This window comes from Mastacembelus armatus, chromosome 7, assembly GCF_900324485.2.
Source record: "Mastacembelus armatus chromosome 7, fMasArm1.2, whole genome shotgun sequence".
NCBI classification, from domain to species: Eukaryota; Metazoa; Chordata; class Actinopteri; order Synbranchiformes; family Mastacembelidae; genus Mastacembelus; species Mastacembelus armatus.
Genome location: NC_046639.1, coordinates 21,313,434 through 21,334,313, shown reverse-complemented (window position 1 = coordinate 21,334,313; position 20,880 = coordinate 21,313,434). Strand labels below are relative to the sequence as shown.

The window sequence follows — 20,880 nt, the reverse complement described above, 5'->3', positions numbered from 1 at the left end:
AGCTACCTCCTAGTCCTGTACCCAGCTAAATCAATGTTGTTTTATACAGCAGTCCTGCAACCACGCCTTCAAAGGTGTTCAAGTACTTCACTTAAGTAACAGTACCACAGAGAAAAATATGAAATGGTACTGAAGTAGAAAATTGCAACATATATTTAAAGTACCAAAAGTAAAAAATGATGGTCTCGACTGACCACTAAGTCCTTGCTGAGCTGTTCCATTTCATTACATTAGTGTGCAGGTGTTTGTTTTTCATTTTTCTGTGTCCTGCTTTTACTGTCTGATGTGTGTTCAGTCCTTAAACCCTGTGCTGGCTGCTACTATTTTCCATTTTCAGAAAGCTGTAATAAGACACTTCCCACAGGATCAGTGTATGTGTGTGTTGTGGAGAGACATCAAAACAGCACCTGCATGGATCTAGATCACTGGGTTAGTAGGGGGATAAATACCAGGTGATAAGAGAGATTATATATTTGTGCTCCAAATTCCTCAGTGTAGCAGAAACAACATTACAGAACAGCTACTTACCAAACTGGAGAGGACAGTGACACACTTAAACTGATAAATAGTAATAAGATCACACACACTAAGCAGGCAAACATATGCACACACACATACACACTCCCTGATCATCAGTTTGCCCTGTCTGACCCTCGTCAACCAGAGTGAAACGTGACCTGCATTCACTTGCTATAATGCTGCTGCTAATTTAAGACTCACACTGATCCTCAGTTTTAGCACTCACAACACACATACATACACACGTTTTAAACACCTTTGGATGCGACTAGATTTCATCACCCTCTAGTCAAACCAAATACACATTTGTCACCTAATACTCAAACAACAAACAGCAGTTAAATATTCAGCTATTCCTCTGTTAACTGAGCCTTATGACACATTTAACAGTTGCCTCTTGAAAACATCCGCATGGAATTTGAACCGTTTGGGATGCCAACACACCTCAGTTCAAGGCCAGTGCAAGATACAACATTATCAGGTGTGTGTGAAAAATGTTCACACACCCCGATTCATAGGCCACAGAAAAAGCGAATATCTAAAAATAACTCTTTCAATACTTTCCTTGAGAGATAAATACATTTTAAGTCATTGCACAAATGTAACAATGCAAAACAACTTCGGACATTTGTTAGGTGTGAGGAACCACTTTATTGCATCGCATTAAGTTGTTAGGTTCATCCTATCAATTAGTTAGCAAACACTAAAGTCAGGATTACTTAGGAACAGTATGTATCTACAGTATAGGAAACTGGTATAACATCAGAAATGAGCTTTGCATACACAAATAAGCAACACTAATGTGCATGGCAAAGAACGGTAGCTGCTTGAAACATAATGTCATATTTCCCTTTTACTTCTAAAATGGCGGCTACATACAGAATACACTGAAACTTCGGGAGGTGATTGTGACCTGATTTTGAACTGAATATTTTCACATCTCTGTTCAGAAAAGAAGGTACAAAAATGAAAAAGGCTTTTGATTTCTTAAATTAAACAAAATGAAAGGGGCAGAACATTATTTGATATGCTCAAAAATAATAACCAACAACATATGCAATGAAATAAATAAACAATAAATTAAATTGGAAAAAAAAACTAGTAAAAGACATAATGCAACAGGGATCCTATGCACCTTTGTTTAATAACCATGTCGACAGATTGAAGTCTTAAGAGAAAAGGAATGAACTCTGGTAAAATCTGGAACCCACTTTGACACCAAAAACATACATCCAAATTAAAGCTGAAAAACATGATTTTCTCAGTTTTCTTTAGCCTGAAAAGGAAATTATAATTGACAGCAATAAGTAATAAACTAAATTTACAAGTGCATCTGAATCAGCTGGAAAATGTTGCTTAGATGTGGGGATGACATAACTTACTTGACAATGTGGTGCGCGACAAAATTGAACATTAGTCAAAACGTCTTAGAAATATGGAAGATCATATCTAACTTGAATTAAAGAAAAATGAATAAGAGATAAACTGGACAAAGCAGTTGATAAAATCCATCCATCCATGATCTTCACTGCTCATCCTATAGAGGTTGCATGGGGGAAAGAGATAATCCTGACACTGGGTGAGTGGCAGGGTATACACTGGACAAATCACAGGGCTGTCACATAGAGACACACACTCTTACATTCACACCTACAGGCAATTTAGAGTCATCAATTACCCTAATCTTTGGACTGCTGGAGGAAGAAAAGTCAGATACACACAGATACGGGGAGAACACACAAACTCCACAGAGAAAAGACCGTGGTTGAGCAGAGTTAGAACCCAAAACCTTTTTGCTATGAGATGACAGTGTTAGCCACTTTCCTACTGTGAACTGTAAAATACATAATGTGGAAATCATTTCTTGGATACTTTATTCATTTGTGTATTATGTTTATATTTTTGCATTTATTTCATAACTAGACAAGCTTGGTTTTGCATGAATGGTAAGACCATAGTTTTTCACTGAATTAGTAAACATTATAGAAATGCTAATAGCACTTTTGCCTATCTATATTTAGAATTTAAAATTTACTTCCATGTTTTTTTTAAGAACAGATCAGTTTGAGTTAGCTATAAGCACGTCAGCTAAATCGGCTTGGGTACTACACATTTTAAAAGCTGTTTATAACATTTGCATTAACAAATATGAAACCTTTCCTAGGAGAACATTCACAACAGCAGTATCTCACCCAGAAATAAAACTGTCTTACAGTTTTCATGTACAATGTCCTCAACAAAATTAAAATCAAGACTTAAAAAAAACAAACAAACACTGGTTTTCATTATAAACCACATTAGGCAGCATCTATAAATTACAGTCAAAAGACAAGACAAGTGAAGCTTAATAAAATAAAAAAATAAAAAGAAGGCCTATCCTGGAAAAAAAGTCCCAAAGTATCTAATAACAGCTGAACTTGCTTAGGGTAAGACTTGATTTAACAAAGCTAATAACAGAATGAAAACATCCTTCAAATACAATGACTGGCTGTTCAGGCATTCTTTGACAGTGTCACTATCTTTTTGTCTTTAGTGTAAGACTGACATAATGCGGTAAAAATTCCACAGCTGATGACGCTAAAGCTCAGGTCCTCTTTTCCATTTCCCTCCTTATTCAGGTGTTTTCAGCCAGCCCACCCACAGCATCCATTCCTCAGCAGAAGACGACTAGTTAGTATAAATGTAAACTTAGAGTAAAGCTCTGTGCAGTTTGTCAAGAAACAAAATACAGAGAGGCAGAAGAAAAAACAAAAAGATCTCTTTCCAAATTATGTCTCACTTTAGGCTGAATCATGGGATCCTTATAGGAAAGTCATAGTTCAGAGGAAGTTCTTTTGTTGTGCTTCATTTCACATTTGATCTTATTCTTTCCCCTCAAAGCTGCATTTTACTCCAAGTCTTTGGGTGTATACCTCCTGCACATGGGACGGGAAACTTGGCCAGTGTCAGTGATTCTCTTAAGATCACTCACCTCACTACAAGTTTGCCTGTCAAACTGACAGCAGAATCATATCATGGTATATGCCACAATATTCAAAAACAGAATCCTTTCAGATGATTGTCCTCTGTTCGAGGTTAAAGAAAAATGTATCCCACCCTTGGGGTCATAGGTCTGTGACTTTATTTTCTACAGCAGCAGCAATCTGTTGGAGCCTGTAACCAAGCTGCATCTTTTGAGCTGTGGAGTCCTCTTCCAGGGCTGTGATAATCTGGCAGGAGGGGGAATGAGTTAGATGAAAATCATTACTTATTTAACTTCTGCAGGAAATATTTGCCAATGGGCAATATTTATTTATACTGTGAAAATAAACCATTGAGTTTGTAACTGATCACTAATCTCTTCCCTGGAACAGTGACTGTCATGGCTCAACAACTGTTTTTTGATACTTACTTGATCATAGTATTTGTTGATGTACTTATACAGCTCATGTAAAGCCACAAGACAGTTGACCTCAGCAGCATAATTCTGTTATGGGACAAAAATAGAGAGGTGGAGAACAGTCAGAGCATGGAGAGTGCTAAAAGCTGCATCAATTGCCATTTTGGTTTTTATTTCAAACTCCACATCCTAGCCTGGCTTGTTAGGCAGCCACTCAGATGGAAACTTCTAGGTCCTGAAATGATTTATGTGTTCCACATTTGCTTATAAAAGTTATTTTTGCAAAATGGGAAAACAAATGCATGTAACATACACGGGAGAGTTCTGCTAAAGCTGAGTTCATCTCCTGGTCACTGGCGGAGATGGTCTGACGGATGTCGGCATAGTACCTGGAGACAGAGGAGGAAAGGTATAGAGTTCTGTACATAAAAGAAAGTAAGGAGTGCATGGAATTATTGGTGAAAGGAAAACAATGACAACATAATTACCACATATTGTATTAATAATGTTTACCAAGAGCTCACATTACAACCTAAACCCAACAGAACATTTTTTGCTTTCTTTCATCTTTTTAACTTTTTCCTTTGTCCCAACTTATTACACCCCCTCCCCATCATATGTAATTATACACACACACAAGCCAAACACACACTAGGCCTCACACGCACACCCACCAATTTCAGGTACTATACAGCAGGTGTATCAGAGCATTTTTGCTGCAAACAGCTATCTGAAAGAAATGATGCTGATGAACTAAAACTGAACCAGAGTTGTAAAACCAAAACAAGCTGAAAGCTTAGAGGACCTGCTTCCATTGTTAATATAAATGTGATTCTGTTTAATCTAGAGAAGGCTAATAATAATTATTTTTTGATTTAGTGGAAAAAAATATTGTCTATCAAAGCTTTAATACATCACCAGTGTAATCTGCAGGGTTTAATGTGCAGCAGACAGTAGTAAGTGTAGCAGTCTGCTCTCAGACCATCCATGCGAGGAAGCCTCCCAGGCTTAGCATACTCTTTGTCTGGCACTGACAAATTGTCCTAGGTCTCACTCTCTCCTTGCTTCTCTCATTTCTCTCTCTTCCAGAGTGTTTTTTATGCCTGAGGTCAGTGGGGCGGCTGGCTGCCATGCTCTTACCTCTCCACCATCTGTTTGTACCGCGGGATGTCTCTGGCATACAGCAACTTGTTGATGGGAGAGTCCTGTACAATGAGGACAAATGCATATATATGTCCTGAATATCACATAAGGCAGCTAATGTAAAATGCAATGGGTACTACATAGCTTCAGGGCACATTACAACCATTGTTAGTGATTTTTATAATTTGATACTGTATTACACATTTTACACAGTTTAATTGTAGTTTTATGGAATTCTGATGTCTTTCCACTTTTCCTCATTTTTGCTGTCAGAGGCTATTTGCATTGAGATTAAGAGACAGCAAATAAACTCATATTCACATTACTTCCTGATATGAGACATCTTCCTGAGATGTGACATGAATGTACACTTGTGTGGTGTTACTTTACATCAGAACTTGCACACAGCATTGTCTTTTTTGGATTTGTTAAATTAATAGCAGATCTTCTGTGGTATAGAATAACAGTGTTCCATAGCCAGTGCCTTGGGGAAGTTAGCTCACCCGTCCCAGTTTGTGGTCAGCGATAGTGCAGGAATCCATAAAGGTCTGTGCAATGACAGACAGCACAGCATCAACATGGTCTGAGGTCTGCACATCAAAGATGAACTGTGGGTTCTTAAGGATATTGATCCAGAACCGCAATGGTAGACTGTTTAGAAAGACAAGTAGATTCATATATAAACAGTGATCTTCAGATTACAGCATTTATATGTCAGAGACTGAAAAACATGCAAAGAAACTTTAATTCAATTTCAACCACCAGCAGATTCTTAGGAATTGTTTGACATTTTAGGAAATGCTTATTTGGTGTTGGTTTGCTATGTTATACTAAGATAAGCTAACAGTCTCATGGCTTTAGCACCATAGCTTCTCATTTAAATGTCAGTGAGGAATCAAATGTGTCAAGTATTTTCGAAAAAGTTCAACTTTACCATTAAATAACCATTTGTCAGCACTAATGATATATGCAGAACCTCCTGAAGTTGTTTTTGATAACATGTCTTCCTTGTAACTAGTTGTAACTAAACTGGTCTTGGAGGAATCTTTATTGTCACTATGTGCCCACAGTGGCACAAAACAGCAAAATGGAGCAAAAGGATGCACAATGCACCACAAAGATGTCTTCAAATAAACACTGATAAAGTCTTTGCATTTCAATTTTATCTGGTATATAAAACAATATGATCCATTGTTGTCCTGTCTTGTTCTGGGTAGTAGGCTATTTTGACATAAGAGGCTTTAAAATGAAATTCCTCTTGTTGTATGTTTATAGTTTTTCTCATGTGACAGCCGACCAATAGTTGGCTTGTGATACATTTCTAGCTTCCAGCTCTGTCCCATATCAATGAAACCTTTTTAAGATGGTGCTGCTGGCCGGTTACCTGTTGGTTTTCCAGATGTGTATGGTCTCTGGATCTGTAATATTGTGCTGCAGAGCCTGCTCATCCAACAAGTCGAAGAAGTATTTGACAGCTAGAGGTACAGGACGACTGGTGCTGAGGATCGCAGTGAATAAATCATCCACAAACTTCTGCAGTGTGCCCTGAGACAGCAGAGAAAGTCAAAGAGATAAATAAACCATGAAACAAAGAAAAGATGTTTTCATTAAAGGGGCACTCCTCTGATTTTACACATGAAGGTCAGTTTATGTGCTATGAGAAGCCTGTGAAAACAGCTGTGTTATAGCCTGTGGTTCTGCAGGAGGTCAGTGAAATGTGAGAAAATAACCCAGATGATATTAAAGTGATCCCATCAGGGTTAGATTAGACTGGGCTTAAAGGTTAAAAGTTTGAAAGTTTGTGTGGAACTGGAAGTGTGGGTTTGAAAGAAATGGGAATATACCCAGGGTATCTACACTATCATATTGGATTATGGAAAATGGGTGATCCAGTCTCATTGGAGCTTAAAGTCAGGATACCTCTGCTGTACAGATTCGGACCACTTAGTTTTGACTAGTAAGCAATATGTAAGTGAAATTATACATCCCACCAACTGTAAATCAGTGTTGGGAAATTCATACTGGAAGAATTAGAGTGTATTAGTTAATTTACTGTACATGTCACTTCATAGTCCACAGCAACTATTTACATCAAAATGTGTTTATTGTGCGTTCAAACTACAGAATTAACTAAGAAATGTGTTAGGCCGACAGGAATATTAAAGACTTGTATTTGATGTGATTGAACTAAAGTAGTCTTACATTGAATCAAGATTGACATTGGTGTTCTGTGGGAAAATATTACCTTAAAATAACACAAAGCTCTAGTCATGAAAGCTTTCATGTTCACACCTGGAGGAATTTATTCACTAGAATAGAAAAGTTCTGCTGCTCTTTAAGGGGCAGGAGCTTCTTAGGGATACATACACTGTTAGTTGGCTCATGAGTCAAATATCATCAAAGAAAATCATCAGACAGTTAAAATTAGTGACCCTTTTTATAGCCTTAACATAAAAATATCTCACTCATTGCATATAACTGTATAACTGTCATGTTTAATTATGCAAAATGTTCAGCTATTAGTGAGTGCCATGACTAGTGATGGACATAATTCAGATCATCTCTGTTACCTTCATGGAGAGCAGTCGTGTGAGGTAGATCTCGGGGATTGCCTTGGCTCTCTCCCCGCCCCTTTCTCTTAGACTACCTCTCCTGTGCTTGGGCAGCTCAGACTCTTCGCTGGCTTTCACCAGATGCCAAAGCCTCACTCCTCCCTCCTCCCCATCATCCAGCATAGGTGTCTCTGGTAAGAAGGAAATCGCAGTTAAAGGAGTGTATTTAAGGTTGTGTTTTGCTACAAGTTGAGAAAGATGAAACAAGGCATTTTTATATCCTGAGGTGAAGACTGTGGCATAACCCATTGAACTGTTTTACCCCTCTTCAGGCAGTGTGAAACTGTGTTAGTGAATGAGGTTGTTGACAGCAAACATAAATTAGTTTTATGATCATTATGATAATTAGACCGCAAAATTATTCAAAGAAAACAGCTATATTCAGACGCTGATTTCTCTATAGCAGCTTATCTCCCAGGTTCACGCTTCATCCTATCAAGTGAGGTCAAACAGCAACCTCTGCTGGTTATTTACACTCATTTCAGCCATTCACTTATGTATGCTGATCAACATTTGCTTTTGGCAATACTGCATGATTTGTTTTTAAAAACTGAAGGTTGTGCATATAATTACAGAAGGTAATTACAGAAGGTAGTTCCAGTTCTATAGAGAGCTTCTTTGAGGTATCTCTGATAAATAAAATCAATACAAATCTGTAGAGATCTCTTGGCCATTCGGCATGTACATTTAATATGGTCCCTAGCATCATCTCCTTATATGCCTCCACAATTATAGCCCAGAGCAGTTTGGCTACTAGAAGCTCTTATTCACATGTGTTCATCTTTGAAATGTATTTATAAAAATCTCTAGTGTGCAAATTCCACAATAAAGGGCATGAGACTCACTTTCTCCAGGCATGTAATCATGACTGTCATGGAGGTGATGTTTACTGTTCCTGGGGACGAGGGCGACTGTTGCTCCATCAGGGACCTGAATTACACATTTGTATGACAACTTTTGCACTGCAGGAAAAACTGCATTAAATACACACATTTTATGAATGGAGACAAGTTTCACAAACAATTCGAACAGATATATTCTGCACACTCATGGTTAGTGCTCATTAGTGTTTGTGTGACTTAGCTCTGACCTTGTAGTGTTGCAATGTATTGAGGCGTTTCCATGAGCCTTGCACTACTGATGTCAGGTCCTCATCTGATAGGATTAGGTGACCGGCAACACCTGCACGCCACTCTGGAGGGAAAAATGGTTACATAGCAATAAGAAACTGAATACCACTGAAATACTATTTAATGCTGCTACAACAAAAACTTTCTGTAGATGACACTGGTGTTGTGAAAGACCCCAAAGTAAATGGTCTGACAATTTCAGTTTTTAAGTAATCCAGCTGCAAATGGCCTGGTAATTCTTTGATCAAGAGATGTAACTGTTTGTGTTTTACTGCATTTATGATATTACCAAATGGATTGCCTGCAGTACTAAAGCAGGGTTTGTGCATAATCCATATTGAATGTGTGGCTACAATGGCTAATGCTACAGAAATTTCCTGTGCTTGAATATTCACACTTAAAATGGAAACCAGCCCACACAGTAGTATGGTTAACTGCTCCATCTGTTCAGCAGCTCACTTATCACTACAGTCAGATGCTAAGGAGAAGCATTTAACATAAACTGGAAATACCAAGATGCAACGAGTCAATATGTGGCCTCTGGGAAAATGAGGTTCCCTTCCAGGTCTGTTCCAGGAGTTTCTCTTTCACTTGGGTGATGGTGTCACAGTCCAGGACTTTGGCTGGAACTGTCTGTGCAGTCGTACCTCCACTGGCAGCTGTAGCTGGCATCACAACATTTAGGGTCTGGACAGACATACAGGAGAGGTGTGTATTGGTAGAAATCTTGTACTGTTAAACACACACCACCAGGATTTCAGCTTGTTCAGCAGTCCTTAAATGTTCAAGTATGTAGAGTTTGAACAAAACTTCTCAGATTAATTTAGTTAATTGACACAGATCGACTAAGATTACATCATGTGTCACTTTACCCCTGCTTAGTGTAAAAGAGCAAGTCTATTTAAAGTACCTTCCTGAAAAAAAAAGCATTATCTGCCACAAACTTCAAACTGTATCAACCATATACTGTAATATATGCATGTTCTGACCAGTGTGCGATATTCTACGTCCTCTCGCAGCAGCCGATTGTCGTTCAGTGTGTACTTGGCTTTTCCTGTTACAGCGTCCACAGGTCCCTTGTCTACCTGGTGCTTTATTGCCCTGAACAACATGTAGAACGATTCCCCTGCTGATTCCTGGTCAAACAGAAAGACAGAAGGTCCACAATGTCTGAACACAACTGATTTTTTTTTTTTTATCGTCCAAGAGTCCTTGGACAAGAAGCCAGGATTGGCAGGAGGAGACATAATGACAAGCAGAATTTCATCTGTGTGGCTTCAGTGGAAGGTTTTGTGACATATGTTTAAATATGGAGGGACTTCACAAAATATTTACATTATAGAATCTTTTGAGAAGGTTTCTTCAACAAAGTTCTACGTACCCTCAGAAAGGTAAAGAGACAAATAGACATCCAGTTTGTCAAGAGCTTTTCAACCACTGATTCAGTTCTGGAGAGGGAAACAAACCCGTGTAAATAAATTATGGTTGAAGAAAAACCCCTCGCCCATCACCAAGAATAATGCGGAAAGCTTCCTTACCTCCTGAGCATCAGTTTGGGGTTCTTGGCCACATACTGTTCAACCAGGTCATTAAGCAGTGTCTTCAGGATATCTGTGAAGTATTCCAGTTTACCATGCAGGGCTACAGTCAGCAAAGAGGCCACATAAGCACGATCCCTTGGAGAAAATGTCCTCTGGACTTCCAGAGTGTGGATAAACTGGAGAGAGCAGTGATAAGAAAGTGTGAGAAAAAAAAATAGTGAATGCAAATAGTGATTGGCTATAATGCCCCTGTAGTTCATATATAGTTTGCACCCTAAAAGCAAACCTTGATTTAATCTAGGATAACCTTGGCTGACCTTGGTGAGAAACAGTTTACTGTTGAGCAGATTGGACAGCTGGACTAGCCCTTGCTCCACAGTTTGCCTCCGGCTCTCAGGAACATCCAGATCTCGTCTCAGTGGCGACTCCTGGTGGCCGGGGAAGAAAATGCGCTCGGCATATGCACGGTACTCCAGGAAGGGAATCCCTGAACCCACCAAATCACTGGACATGTCCATCATCTCTGTCATCAGGTCTGGAGGAGGACCAAAGGGATGAAAACTTCAGTTTGAGTAATGTCATTATTTGGGGTCAGTTATTGATGTAATATTATTTTGGTTTAGTTTGTAGTAAGGTTTGGATTTCACCTGTGAACTCTTTCTTACAGCGGTCTCTCACACTGGTCTCCAGGTTCTCAAGCTGGATCTGTACCTTCTTATAGTCCCTCATGGCCTGTTTGCTCTTTCTCCTTACAAACAATGATGCAAGAACAGCATTTAGAGAAAAACATTACTATGTTAACAGAAGAAGAGAAAGTATATAAAGATAGGTAGAAAAAAAAAACATCACTGAATGCATATTTCATTTTATGGCATGTAACTATATGTACTATATATTATAGCCTGTTAAAGATGATGAGGTAACTCAGTGGAATTAAAATGAAATAAACAGTGTTGTATTTACCTGTACACAAGCACTATGATGAGCACAATAAGAGCCACTATGGAAGCTCCAACCCCAACTCCCACCTGGGCTTCCAGAGGGAATGTGGACTGGGCCTGGGTATCGTATTGCACCCTGCCCAGGGAGAAGTTCAGGTTCCCCATTCTCACCTTGAGAGCACAGAAACAGACACTTCATTCTCCACCTGCTTACCCTAACCAGGGTCACAGGTTAGAGTAGACTCATAGTGAATATAAACATGCACTGAATGTGAATCTCAGTAACATTTACTCACAGTGAATTCAGGCAGACTGTCCAGGCCATCCTGTTTCCTGCTGGCTGTCACTGGGGGCTGCTGAGCCGGTGGTTCACAGTACAAATGGTTGTGCGTAAGGGTCTTCACTGAACACACCCCGTCCCCTATCCGAGCCTCCACCTCATGTTTGTAGATGGCTAGGTCCAGGTTTTCTCCCTAGATGGAAATGTTAAAAAAAAGGATATGGTACGAAGGTATGAACTAGACTATTTAATAAAATCAACAAAGGCTTAGGTAGACTCAATATCATCCTCAAGGGTTAAATATTAAAATATACATTTATGTACTACAACTTTCAGGCTAGCAGATTTCTGTTTTGATTATTTCAAAAATAACTTCAGTAGTTTGAATCTCACAGTTAATCTTTCCGTTTTATTTGTGAGATACATATTTAAACAACACTTCATATCTTCTGCTGCTCAGGTTGTACATATGAGATGCAATAAAGAATATGGCTGCAACTCATAACTAAATGCTTTTGCTGTTTAAACCAACAAAACATAGAGCTGTTGCTCGTGTGATTTAGAATGACTCTGTCCCACTTATGAAACGACTAATGTTCAGTGTTTATAACTGCAACACTATAACTATGCTATGTTTTCCAAGCTGAATAGCTGGAGTCTGGTTGATAGATGTGGACTATACACAGTCAGGAGTAGAAAGAGGAAGGTTAGGTCTAACTTGCAGGTATATGGCACCCACCTCGACAGAGATGATGCTGCCAGGTTTATGGTGGTATGGTTTGTTGGGGTCATTCTGGTTCAGTGCGTAGAGCTTTGGGTTGGGCTCATAGCTGAAGGCTTCATTCCCCACATTGCTGAATTTAAAATGGAGACTGTCCAGCAGGAAATGAACTTTGACCCTGGCCCTCCTGGCCTCCGGGCCCACTGCCGGGGTTGGACACAACACAAGGGAGGAGCTGTTCACTGTGCATTGAGACTCATACTGGAAAAGAGTACAAGAACAATGAGATTATAAAAATGCATGTAATAAACTGATGAGCCCAATTATATCTTTGTCATTATATTCTCATACCTGCTTGACATGACAGAGCATACCCTTAGGACAGTCTGTCTCTGGGACAATCCTCCTCCACCTCCTCAGTGGACCCTGGTGATCTGGTCCTCTGTTCAGGCTTCCTTCATTCTGCCTGTGGATGTTCCTTCTCCTCCTTGGAGGGAGAGTATCAGGGGGACTGAGGGTGACCCTCATTTTTGGCTCTTGGACCACATCCAGGTTCTGACCATAAACTCTGATGATTCTGCCTCCACTATAGAGGAGAGTGGTGGGAGGTTTTAAGTTAAGATAAAGACCTCAATCTTTCTCTCTTATAGTCACAACGTGTCATGAAACATCAGTCATCCTTCACTCTTAAAAACTGGATATTATTATTTTTCTGTTGTTTAACACACTGTAGGCTTAAGTAATGATATATAGCAGTGCAACTTACAATATGTTGCAATACAGGTATTTTTTTTTTTTGGTAAATTCAAATGATATCTTATCTTAATAGAAAGACCAGTGCTATAGCTCCCATTGAGGACACTGAGATCATTTCAGCTGTGGGTGCTTCTGGGATTTTGGGGGGTTTAGCAGTGTAGGGGAATTAAAATTCTACATCATACTGTCAGTACATTACAGACTTAAAAAAAAAAAAACAAAAAAAAAAACAACCTTTACATGGCATTTATACCAAACAATAAAAAAGAAATAAAGCTGATATATACTGATATGTGATATAGTATAGGGTATACAACTTATCTTCTAGTAAGTGACAGTTTTGTATGTACAAACTTATCTTTATGTGAGAAAGAACAGCACTTAGGTAAATGTGTTTAGTTACTTTAGACCACTGCACCTGAGAAAGCTTTTGGATGGAGCAGCCATTGTGATGTTGGGGTTTGGGGTGTAATGATACACCAAACCCTGCAGGTGGCGCTCTGCCCCACCAAATCGAACAGTGATGCCATGTTCTCCTGTTCTGTTGCTGCCTCTGGTTAAACAGCTTATCTGATCCTCCTGGATGTTTTGGCTGAGAGAAAGATGTATCACATATTTATCTAATTTCTGGATATTTTATCTCACAAAACAGTGAAATACATTGTTCATTTACATGAAGATAATGCTTGTTATTAAAATTCATGGTTAACTAAAGACACTTACACTATACATGGCACTCCTCCAACTAGGACACTGACTTCACTCGGGTGTCCAGTGCTCAGTCTCCGACCTCTGATGGTAAGTACTGAGCCCCCTGCTTTGGGCCCTCTTTGGGGGAAAATACTGCTTAGTACAGGATCCTGATGATGGACAGAGAAGGTGAAGAAGAAAGATAAAAGGTAGAATCAATAATCCAATACTAGTAGGTGGTCTATTGGCAAGATAAAAAGAGACACCAAGGCATTCTGGGAAAGTGAGAGGTCTGCCTCATAACCAGGAAGTACAGTAATTAATTTGCATGGTCTTTTTGCCAGTTAATTAAGCCTGCAGTCAAACCTACAGCACTTTTACTTTAATGTAAATAAGGAGTTTAGTTGATTTTTTTACTGAATTGCACATTACACAGGGCATAATTTCAAGTCAAGCCTAATTAACAAAAGCCATGTGGGAGCTGTCGCTTCCTTAATTGGTTAGAAATCTTCTGTGGGAAACCACTTTTTCCTTGGATAAACAAACATGGACATTAAAGCGCTACATTTGTTGACTGTTACATTTATTCTTGATGCTTCCTGATGTTGAACTTGCTGATACATCATATTTGTATCATACTGTGCAATGAAGTATGAATTAATTTTAATTTAATTAATTTTGAAAATACAACTTCTTAGCAGTTTCTTAGTCCATCTGTTTTGGTCAAGCCCCAGAGCGATTCCTGTGTTCTCACATGAGTAACTGAGCCAAAGTCTAGAGGAAACACACCAGAAACCTAAATAACTGCTGGGTGTGAAAATGCCCCAGAGATGTCTTGTTTTCCATGCGGTAGTTATAAAATCCTGCAGGACAAAGGCAGTTACAGTAGTTTCTGTAAATAATCAGTGCATTTATTTGCACCTAAGTTACAGATTTCAGTTGGCTTCCTGCTTTAGTCTGATTTAACATCAGATATAAAAGAAATCCTGTTTGTGTAATGGTGGTAGGGAATTACAGAAACCAGTAAGGACAGTAAGGAAAAGTGCTGCCTCATTTCACAGGTTGTCCTCCTGGCTGCAATGTCAAGCCCTCCAACACACAGAAACTAATACATGAGTAAAAAATCTGGAAGTACTATGTCACTGCTACAGTTAAAAACTACCTGACTGAATACTGCATTTACCTGGAAGCTAAAGATCTGAGCCGATAATCCGAGTCCTCCCCCCCTCACTTTGACTGAAGCCTGGCCACTCTTCTCTCCTCCACTGCTTGTAGTCTCACACACTATCCTACAGGACAAATGCACACAGTAAGATCATAAAAATTAAACATGGAAAACATTTCACAAGCAGTTTACTCTGAGGTCTGATGAAGATGTACCTTGAGGAGACTTCATATCTGCTGTGGATAACACTGCAGGGGACCCCAGCTACTATGACAGAGTTCTGGATGTCTTCAGCTCTTTGGCCAAGGTTAGAGCCTGAAATAGTCACTACTGTCCCTCCCTCTACGGGGCCCGATACTGGGTCCAGCTGGAACACAAGAGGACCCAAAGTATGAAATGTGTATCCAGCACATTCACAAAATCACCATCCACATGTGATCTGTCAGACAGCGCCAAGCAGACATAACACCTCAGATATTGTGACAGCAGGGCATTAAGGTGGGGGTCCAGTAGGGATGTAATGATAAAGTTATGGCTCAATACAATTTATAAAAGTGGGTTTATGGTATGGTGCAGGCAGAAAAAAATTATCTTATTTATTTACAACAAACCTCAATTTCCACAGTGATGCTTAGATGGTTCAGCATAATAAAACACATGGTACTTTAATTTTATACTACAGTTAAGGTGGAAATATTTTATGTGCAAGTTCCTTGGCTTATTAAGATTTTATATAAAAAGGATTATCTGATGTATTGTTATAGATCACACACTACCTACTATTCTATACATACAGCATTATCTTGTCATCACTGTCTAGCTTGTGATAAAAGTAAAAATGTCAGTCAAAAAAAAAAAAAAAACACCCACAAAATCATATTTCAGGCAGCTTCAGTGTAAACAAAGTCCATAGAAAAATTAAATGTGAGCAAACACAGTGACACTTGAGTGGCACAAACTAAAGCCAAGGTGTGACATCCAAAACCATTTGATCATGTTTTAATGTGAGTGGTTATCTCAATTTTTTGAATGAACAGGAAATAAATAGAACGATGAGGGTGTGAAGTTGAAAAACCATAGAGTCCTTGGTAAGAGCCCTGTGATGGATAGACTGACCTGTCCAGGATGTACCCTGCCTCCCGCCCCCACTATGACCCTGAAATAAACTAAGTGGTATAGAGAGTGGATAGATGCAGTTCCTGGTTAGTTTGAAACTGTGTTGCATACAAAGTTGGACAATTTACAATATATTTGAAAACTAGCAATTTTCTTAGGAATGAGACTATTTTCAATACAAATAAACATGTGCATAAAATCATTATTCACTTAATTCTACAAAATGTTTAAAAGAAAATAAAAAATTCTTACAAAGAGAATGACTGGTGCAGGGCAGGTGTGTTTGATCTCATCAGTGCAGGAGTCCTGGTACACACAGCGAGAGCTGGCAGCACCACCACACCAAACACAACCATACTTTGGATCTGCAGTGCGACATCGGCTACAGTCTGACCGTCCCACTGAACAATTGAACAGAGTCACTGCAATAAGAGGAAAGGTCATTCTGTGAGAAAACCGTATTATTTTAGCTCAAATAATTATCCAATTACCAAGGTATGAAAATGATCTGTCACAGAAACACAAAAGAAACACACTCCAAACAGGTCCCACCATGCAAATCCTCAGCACTGTCAATGAGGAAGTAGTTTTTTCTTCTCACGTTGATCATGGCTGGATATTCCTCCATCAAGACAGAATAGGTATACTGAAATTTCAAAAACAGCAGTCACCAGTTAAAGCGGAATAAGCAAGACTTCCAATAAAATATACAAGTTGATGTTATGTGATAAACTGCTAACTGTGTGTACTGGGGGGGAGTTTCCACAGTGTTCTAATAAGGGGAAAGATCTGGACGTTTACGATGAAACTACGGGTTAGGAAGACAAAGACAGCACTATTGTCCACAAAAATGAATTCATCCACAGAAAATCATAGAATAATAACGTTAATGGGCACACTACTTGACACTAGCAGTTTAAAAACTAAAAATATTAGCTGTTGCCTTAGATTTGACAAACCAATTATAAAATGACACAGTGCTGTAAATTAATATGTCTAATATCCTTGTCATTATTTATCGACTTGATGAGTTGCACCATTACGTTCAGATATTTTCCCACCTGGTGTGGTTGACAGGCGATAAAGAAGACTGATGGCTGTGTGGCATCTGGCTCTACAGAGGCATCCACCACCACTGTCTGATTCTCAATGTCCAGCACACACTGATATTCCAAATACTTATCCTGAAAGTACACAGCACATACAAAACTATTGAGTTACTGTGGAGGGAGTATCAGGATACAAGAAATTTAAAAGAGTTACTCTATGAAATTTTCTATCAAAAAGAATCCCGCTCCCTTAGATCTAATGTATAAATGGGCATGTTTTCAAGTTCAAAGGTCATGTGAATAACCTACATAAACAGCTGGTGACTCTCTGGGTGACATTACCTGAAACAGGTTTAGGTGCTGTCCCACTAGAATAATCTTCCTTTCCACATTGACAGGGAGGAGGGAAGAATCCTGAACTTTCTCTACACATGGACATTCCTGATGACAAATAAACCATTAGAATGAAAAATATCTATACATGAATGAAATTAAATACTATCAGGTTAAAGACCCACATTTACTGTAGATCCTGTTCTAAAAGGCCAACATTATGTGGACAGATGTTCTGTGAACTTTTCATAATTCTGGGAACTTATCTGTCCTCCAAGCTGCCAACAGCGAATTCTCTTCTCTGAGTCAGATTTCCATAAGATGTTTCATGTTTTGTTGAGATGTTGGAGAGTTTGGTACTGTAGTTATGTTACTAAGCCCGGCTGTTGTTTCTCTTCATACCAAAGATGTTTCAAGAGGTCCAGGTCAGGGCTGTGTTTGGGTGCACTGATCTTAGAAAATTCTCTACAGAAATGGTCCATGGCAGCATTGTCAGTTCACTGAACTGTCAACGAACTGCTGAGTTCCTGGAACTCAGGGACTTGAACCGTAAAACCAGACTCAGCTAATCATTCCCTTAAACCAAAACACTGGTATAAACTGGGGACTGCACTCTGCTCCCATGAACCAAAAACACATTTTCCTGTCAAACTGTCTTGATTTAAATTTAATAAACTAAAATTGTCCAAATGATGTTGGCCTAATACTGTACAAAAATCACCTAACTACAATAACTTACTTGGAGGTGTAAAAGATAGGTAGATTATTTGAGAAAACAAAACAAAATCCTGATCTTATTTTTGGCATAGCAGAAATCAGAAACAGGAGATTATAAAATCAAATGAGCTTTAAACAAATGTCAAAAAAGTAAAAAACTAGACAACTACCAAGAGAAAGAGACACCACAAAATGAAATATTAGACATACAAGTGAAAAGTGAAGATAACTTCATAAAGTATGGTCAGGGACAGCAGCTTAGTCACCATTTAGCTTGTAGGAGGAAAAGTTCTGAGTTATTATAATATATATTATTGGCAGCTGGCACTGAATGAGGTGAACAGAAATGATATGGAGAGGGTACACCAGTCAATAAGACCTGTCAGGTTAGAGCCTGTTCCATCTTCATATCTGAAATTACATTGATTTTGTCCATTTTTTACCCTTTAACAAAGATCGATAATGTAAGTGTACTATTTCATATTCATCGTTTTCAGTGTAGAAAGTAAACCATGTAATTGTATATTGCAGATTAAAACTTGATATTCATGGGTTTGTTAGGCAGTATTTTAAAAAGGAAATTCAAAGGTTTCAGAACGGACTTATTTGCTTTAAATGCCAATTGAAATATCTGCTCAAACAGGAATTTATTCAGGCATAAAGTTTATCATCATAAGACTGGGAGCAAGAAAACAGCCTGGTTCTCTTGTCCGGATTAACCAAACACGATAAAATGTTAATTATTCAGTTTAGTAGGTGGTAGGTAGATTTAGTTACCTTTAGACAGAGCCAGGTTGTCCAGGCTTTATGCTAAGGTAAATTCAGCACGTAAACTGTAGCTTTATCACCACGGGTCTCCGCGTCCCTCTCTAGACCTCTCCAATCCATTTGCACCTCTGTCTTCTGCCACCCCGGACCTACATACGGCCTCATCCGCTAACCACGTACCGGATCGTTCCGCTCCGGTTTCCCAACAACCCCCGTCACCCGCCAATGTCGTTCAGCGCCGTCACCTGCTCTCGCTCCCCTCTGACGACACCCGCCGCCCCCGCCTTAGTCCAAGTGCTCCTCGCGGAGCCCGTTGCCACGGCGGAAAACAGTCTCCATCCCGCTCAGCTACTACATCAGTGCGCCGTAGGATCCTTCGCGAGGCCGTGCTCAGGCACACTCACGGGCTCCCTAGCTACGGACCAACCGAACTGCCGCCTCCACCTTCCACCTCAGCACCCGATGTCACCGCCCCGCCTCCCCGCCAGTCAGCAAGACGACACGACTCAAACGGCCAACTACTGGCGTCTTCTCCACGCCCCCTTTTCCCCCCAACCACGTTAATCATCGGAGACTCAATTATAAGGAATGTACGCTTTTTCAACGCCACTACTCACTGTCTCCCTGGAGCTATGGCCTCTGACATCTTGGCCATGCTTCCTGGATTACTGCCAACACTTCCGTCTTCCATCTCTAGAGTGATTGTTCATATTGGAACTTGTGACACGTCACTCCACCGGTCTGAACTGACTAAAAAGGATTTTATCTCTCTCCTCCACCTCCTAAGCAACTGTGGTAAGACTATTTTCATGTCTGGTCCCATCCCCACGTTTGGAAGAGGCTCTGGCCGCTTCAGTAGAATCCTCAGTCTCAACACTTGGATCAAGTCTGTCTCCCTGTCCTACAATCTCCAATTCATTGACAACTTCAACCTCTTCTGGAACCGACCTGCCTTCTTTGCAGGAGATGGTCTGCATCCTAACCGCCTGGGCTCCCATATACTTTCCACCAACATTCAACATGCAGTTCACTGTACCCCACACACTAACACTGGACAATCTGTCCATTCTGTCCCACATGCCTGACTATCTGACTCCATACTACCAATCCCCTCCATCTGGTCATCCTCCCGACCTCAGCCTAGAAAATCAGGTATTCGCCAGATCAACCACTCTGTACTAGCTAACATCCCCAGAAACATGGACTCGACACCTTTCCACAACACTCATTTTGGGCTTCTTAACGTTCGCTCCCTCTCTCAAAAAGCATCCCTCATCTTTGACATTATTCTTAAACACAATCTCGACATCCTGTGCTTAACTGAAACCTGGCAGCAGCCCAACGACTTCACTGAACTTAATCAATCTATTCCTCCTGGCTTCACATATCTCACCCATCCACGCCTCTCGGGACGCGGTGGCGGCCTCGCCATACTGTACAACCTTAAATACAAAATATCCATCCACCCCACTATCACCTTCCAGTCCTTTGAAGCTCTCATAGCACGTATTCATGGTCACACACCAACCTTCTTGGCCACTATCTACCGCCCACCAAAACCTAACCCGACCTTCTTGGACGAACTGTCTGACCTCTTAGCTGACCTCATCTCTCTGTCAGCCAACATAATTCTTCTTGGTGATTTTAACATCCACTTCGACAATCCCAACAACACCGCTACAAAAGACCTAATTTCCTGTCTGGACAGCTTTGGGCTCCAACAATACATCACCTCCCCAACACATTCTCTAGGCCACACCCTCGACTTAGTCTGCTGCTCTGGCGTCACAGTTCAGTCATGTTCTACCCTCGACACCTTCTTCTCCGACCACAAACTAGTCTGCTTTAACTCCAAACTACCTCTCTTCAAAACCCACCTCTCCCGCACCATCACCTTCCGTAACTTAAAGAACATCGACCTCCCCTCCTTCACTGCTGCTCTCAACAACCTTTCATGTACTAATTACACACCGTCCCTCTCCAACATGTTATCCAATTTCAACTGTGAGCTACGAAATCT

The 20,880-nt window shown here is 40.0% G+C and overlaps 1 protein-coding gene across 3 annotated transcripts in view; it reads right to left on the bottom strand.

Moving 5' to 3' along the window:
• Positions 1-3,054: 3,054 nt before the first annotated feature.
• Positions 3,055-20,880, bottom strand: part of plxnb1a (plexin b1a) — a 52,511-nt gene continuing 34,685 nt past the window's right edge. For 2 of the 3 annotated variants that reach the window (XM_026331874.1, XM_026331877.1), the window contains 27 exons: positions 17,385-17,483; positions 17,055-17,177; positions 16,546-16,639; positions 16,246-16,415; positions 15,093-15,244; positions 14,896-15,001; positions 13,746-13,882; positions 13,441-13,614; positions 12,618-12,852; positions 12,285-12,527; positions 11,562-11,738; positions 11,288-11,436; positions 10,972-11,072; positions 10,642-10,859; positions 10,322-10,500; positions 10,165-10,231; positions 9,773-9,919; positions 9,296-9,470; positions 8,744-8,847; positions 8,499-8,583; positions 7,612-7,784; positions 6,426-6,586; positions 5,545-5,692; positions 5,039-5,103; positions 4,212-4,287; positions 3,911-3,985; positions 3,055-3,728 (listed from right to left, as the gene is read on the bottom strand). In XM_026331874.1, coding sequence (XP_026187659.1) covers positions 3,624-3,728; positions 3,911-3,985; positions 4,212-4,287; positions 5,039-5,103; positions 5,545-5,692; positions 6,426-6,586; positions 7,612-7,784; positions 8,499-8,583; positions 8,744-8,847; positions 9,296-9,470; positions 9,773-9,919; positions 10,165-10,231; positions 10,322-10,500; positions 10,642-10,859; positions 10,972-11,072; positions 11,288-11,436; positions 11,562-11,738; positions 12,285-12,527; positions 12,618-12,852; positions 13,441-13,614; positions 13,746-13,882; positions 14,896-15,001; positions 15,093-15,244; positions 16,246-16,415; positions 16,546-16,639; positions 17,055-17,177; positions 17,385-17,483 — 3,738 coding nt within the window. In that variant the 3' untranslated portion in view covers positions 3,055-3,623. The remainder of the gene's footprint in view (positions 3,729-3,910; positions 3,986-4,211; positions 4,288-5,038; positions 5,104-5,544; positions 5,693-6,425; positions 6,587-7,611; positions 7,785-8,498; positions 8,584-8,743; positions 8,848-9,295; positions 9,471-9,772; positions 9,920-10,164; positions 10,232-10,321; positions 10,501-10,641; positions 10,860-10,971; positions 11,073-11,287; positions 11,437-11,561; positions 11,739-12,284; positions 12,528-12,617; positions 12,853-13,440; positions 13,615-13,745; positions 13,883-14,895; positions 15,002-15,092; positions 15,245-16,245; positions 16,416-16,545; positions 16,640-17,054; positions 17,178-17,384; positions 17,484-20,880) is intronic. The other variant, XM_026331876.1, reaches the window with a different exon arrangement.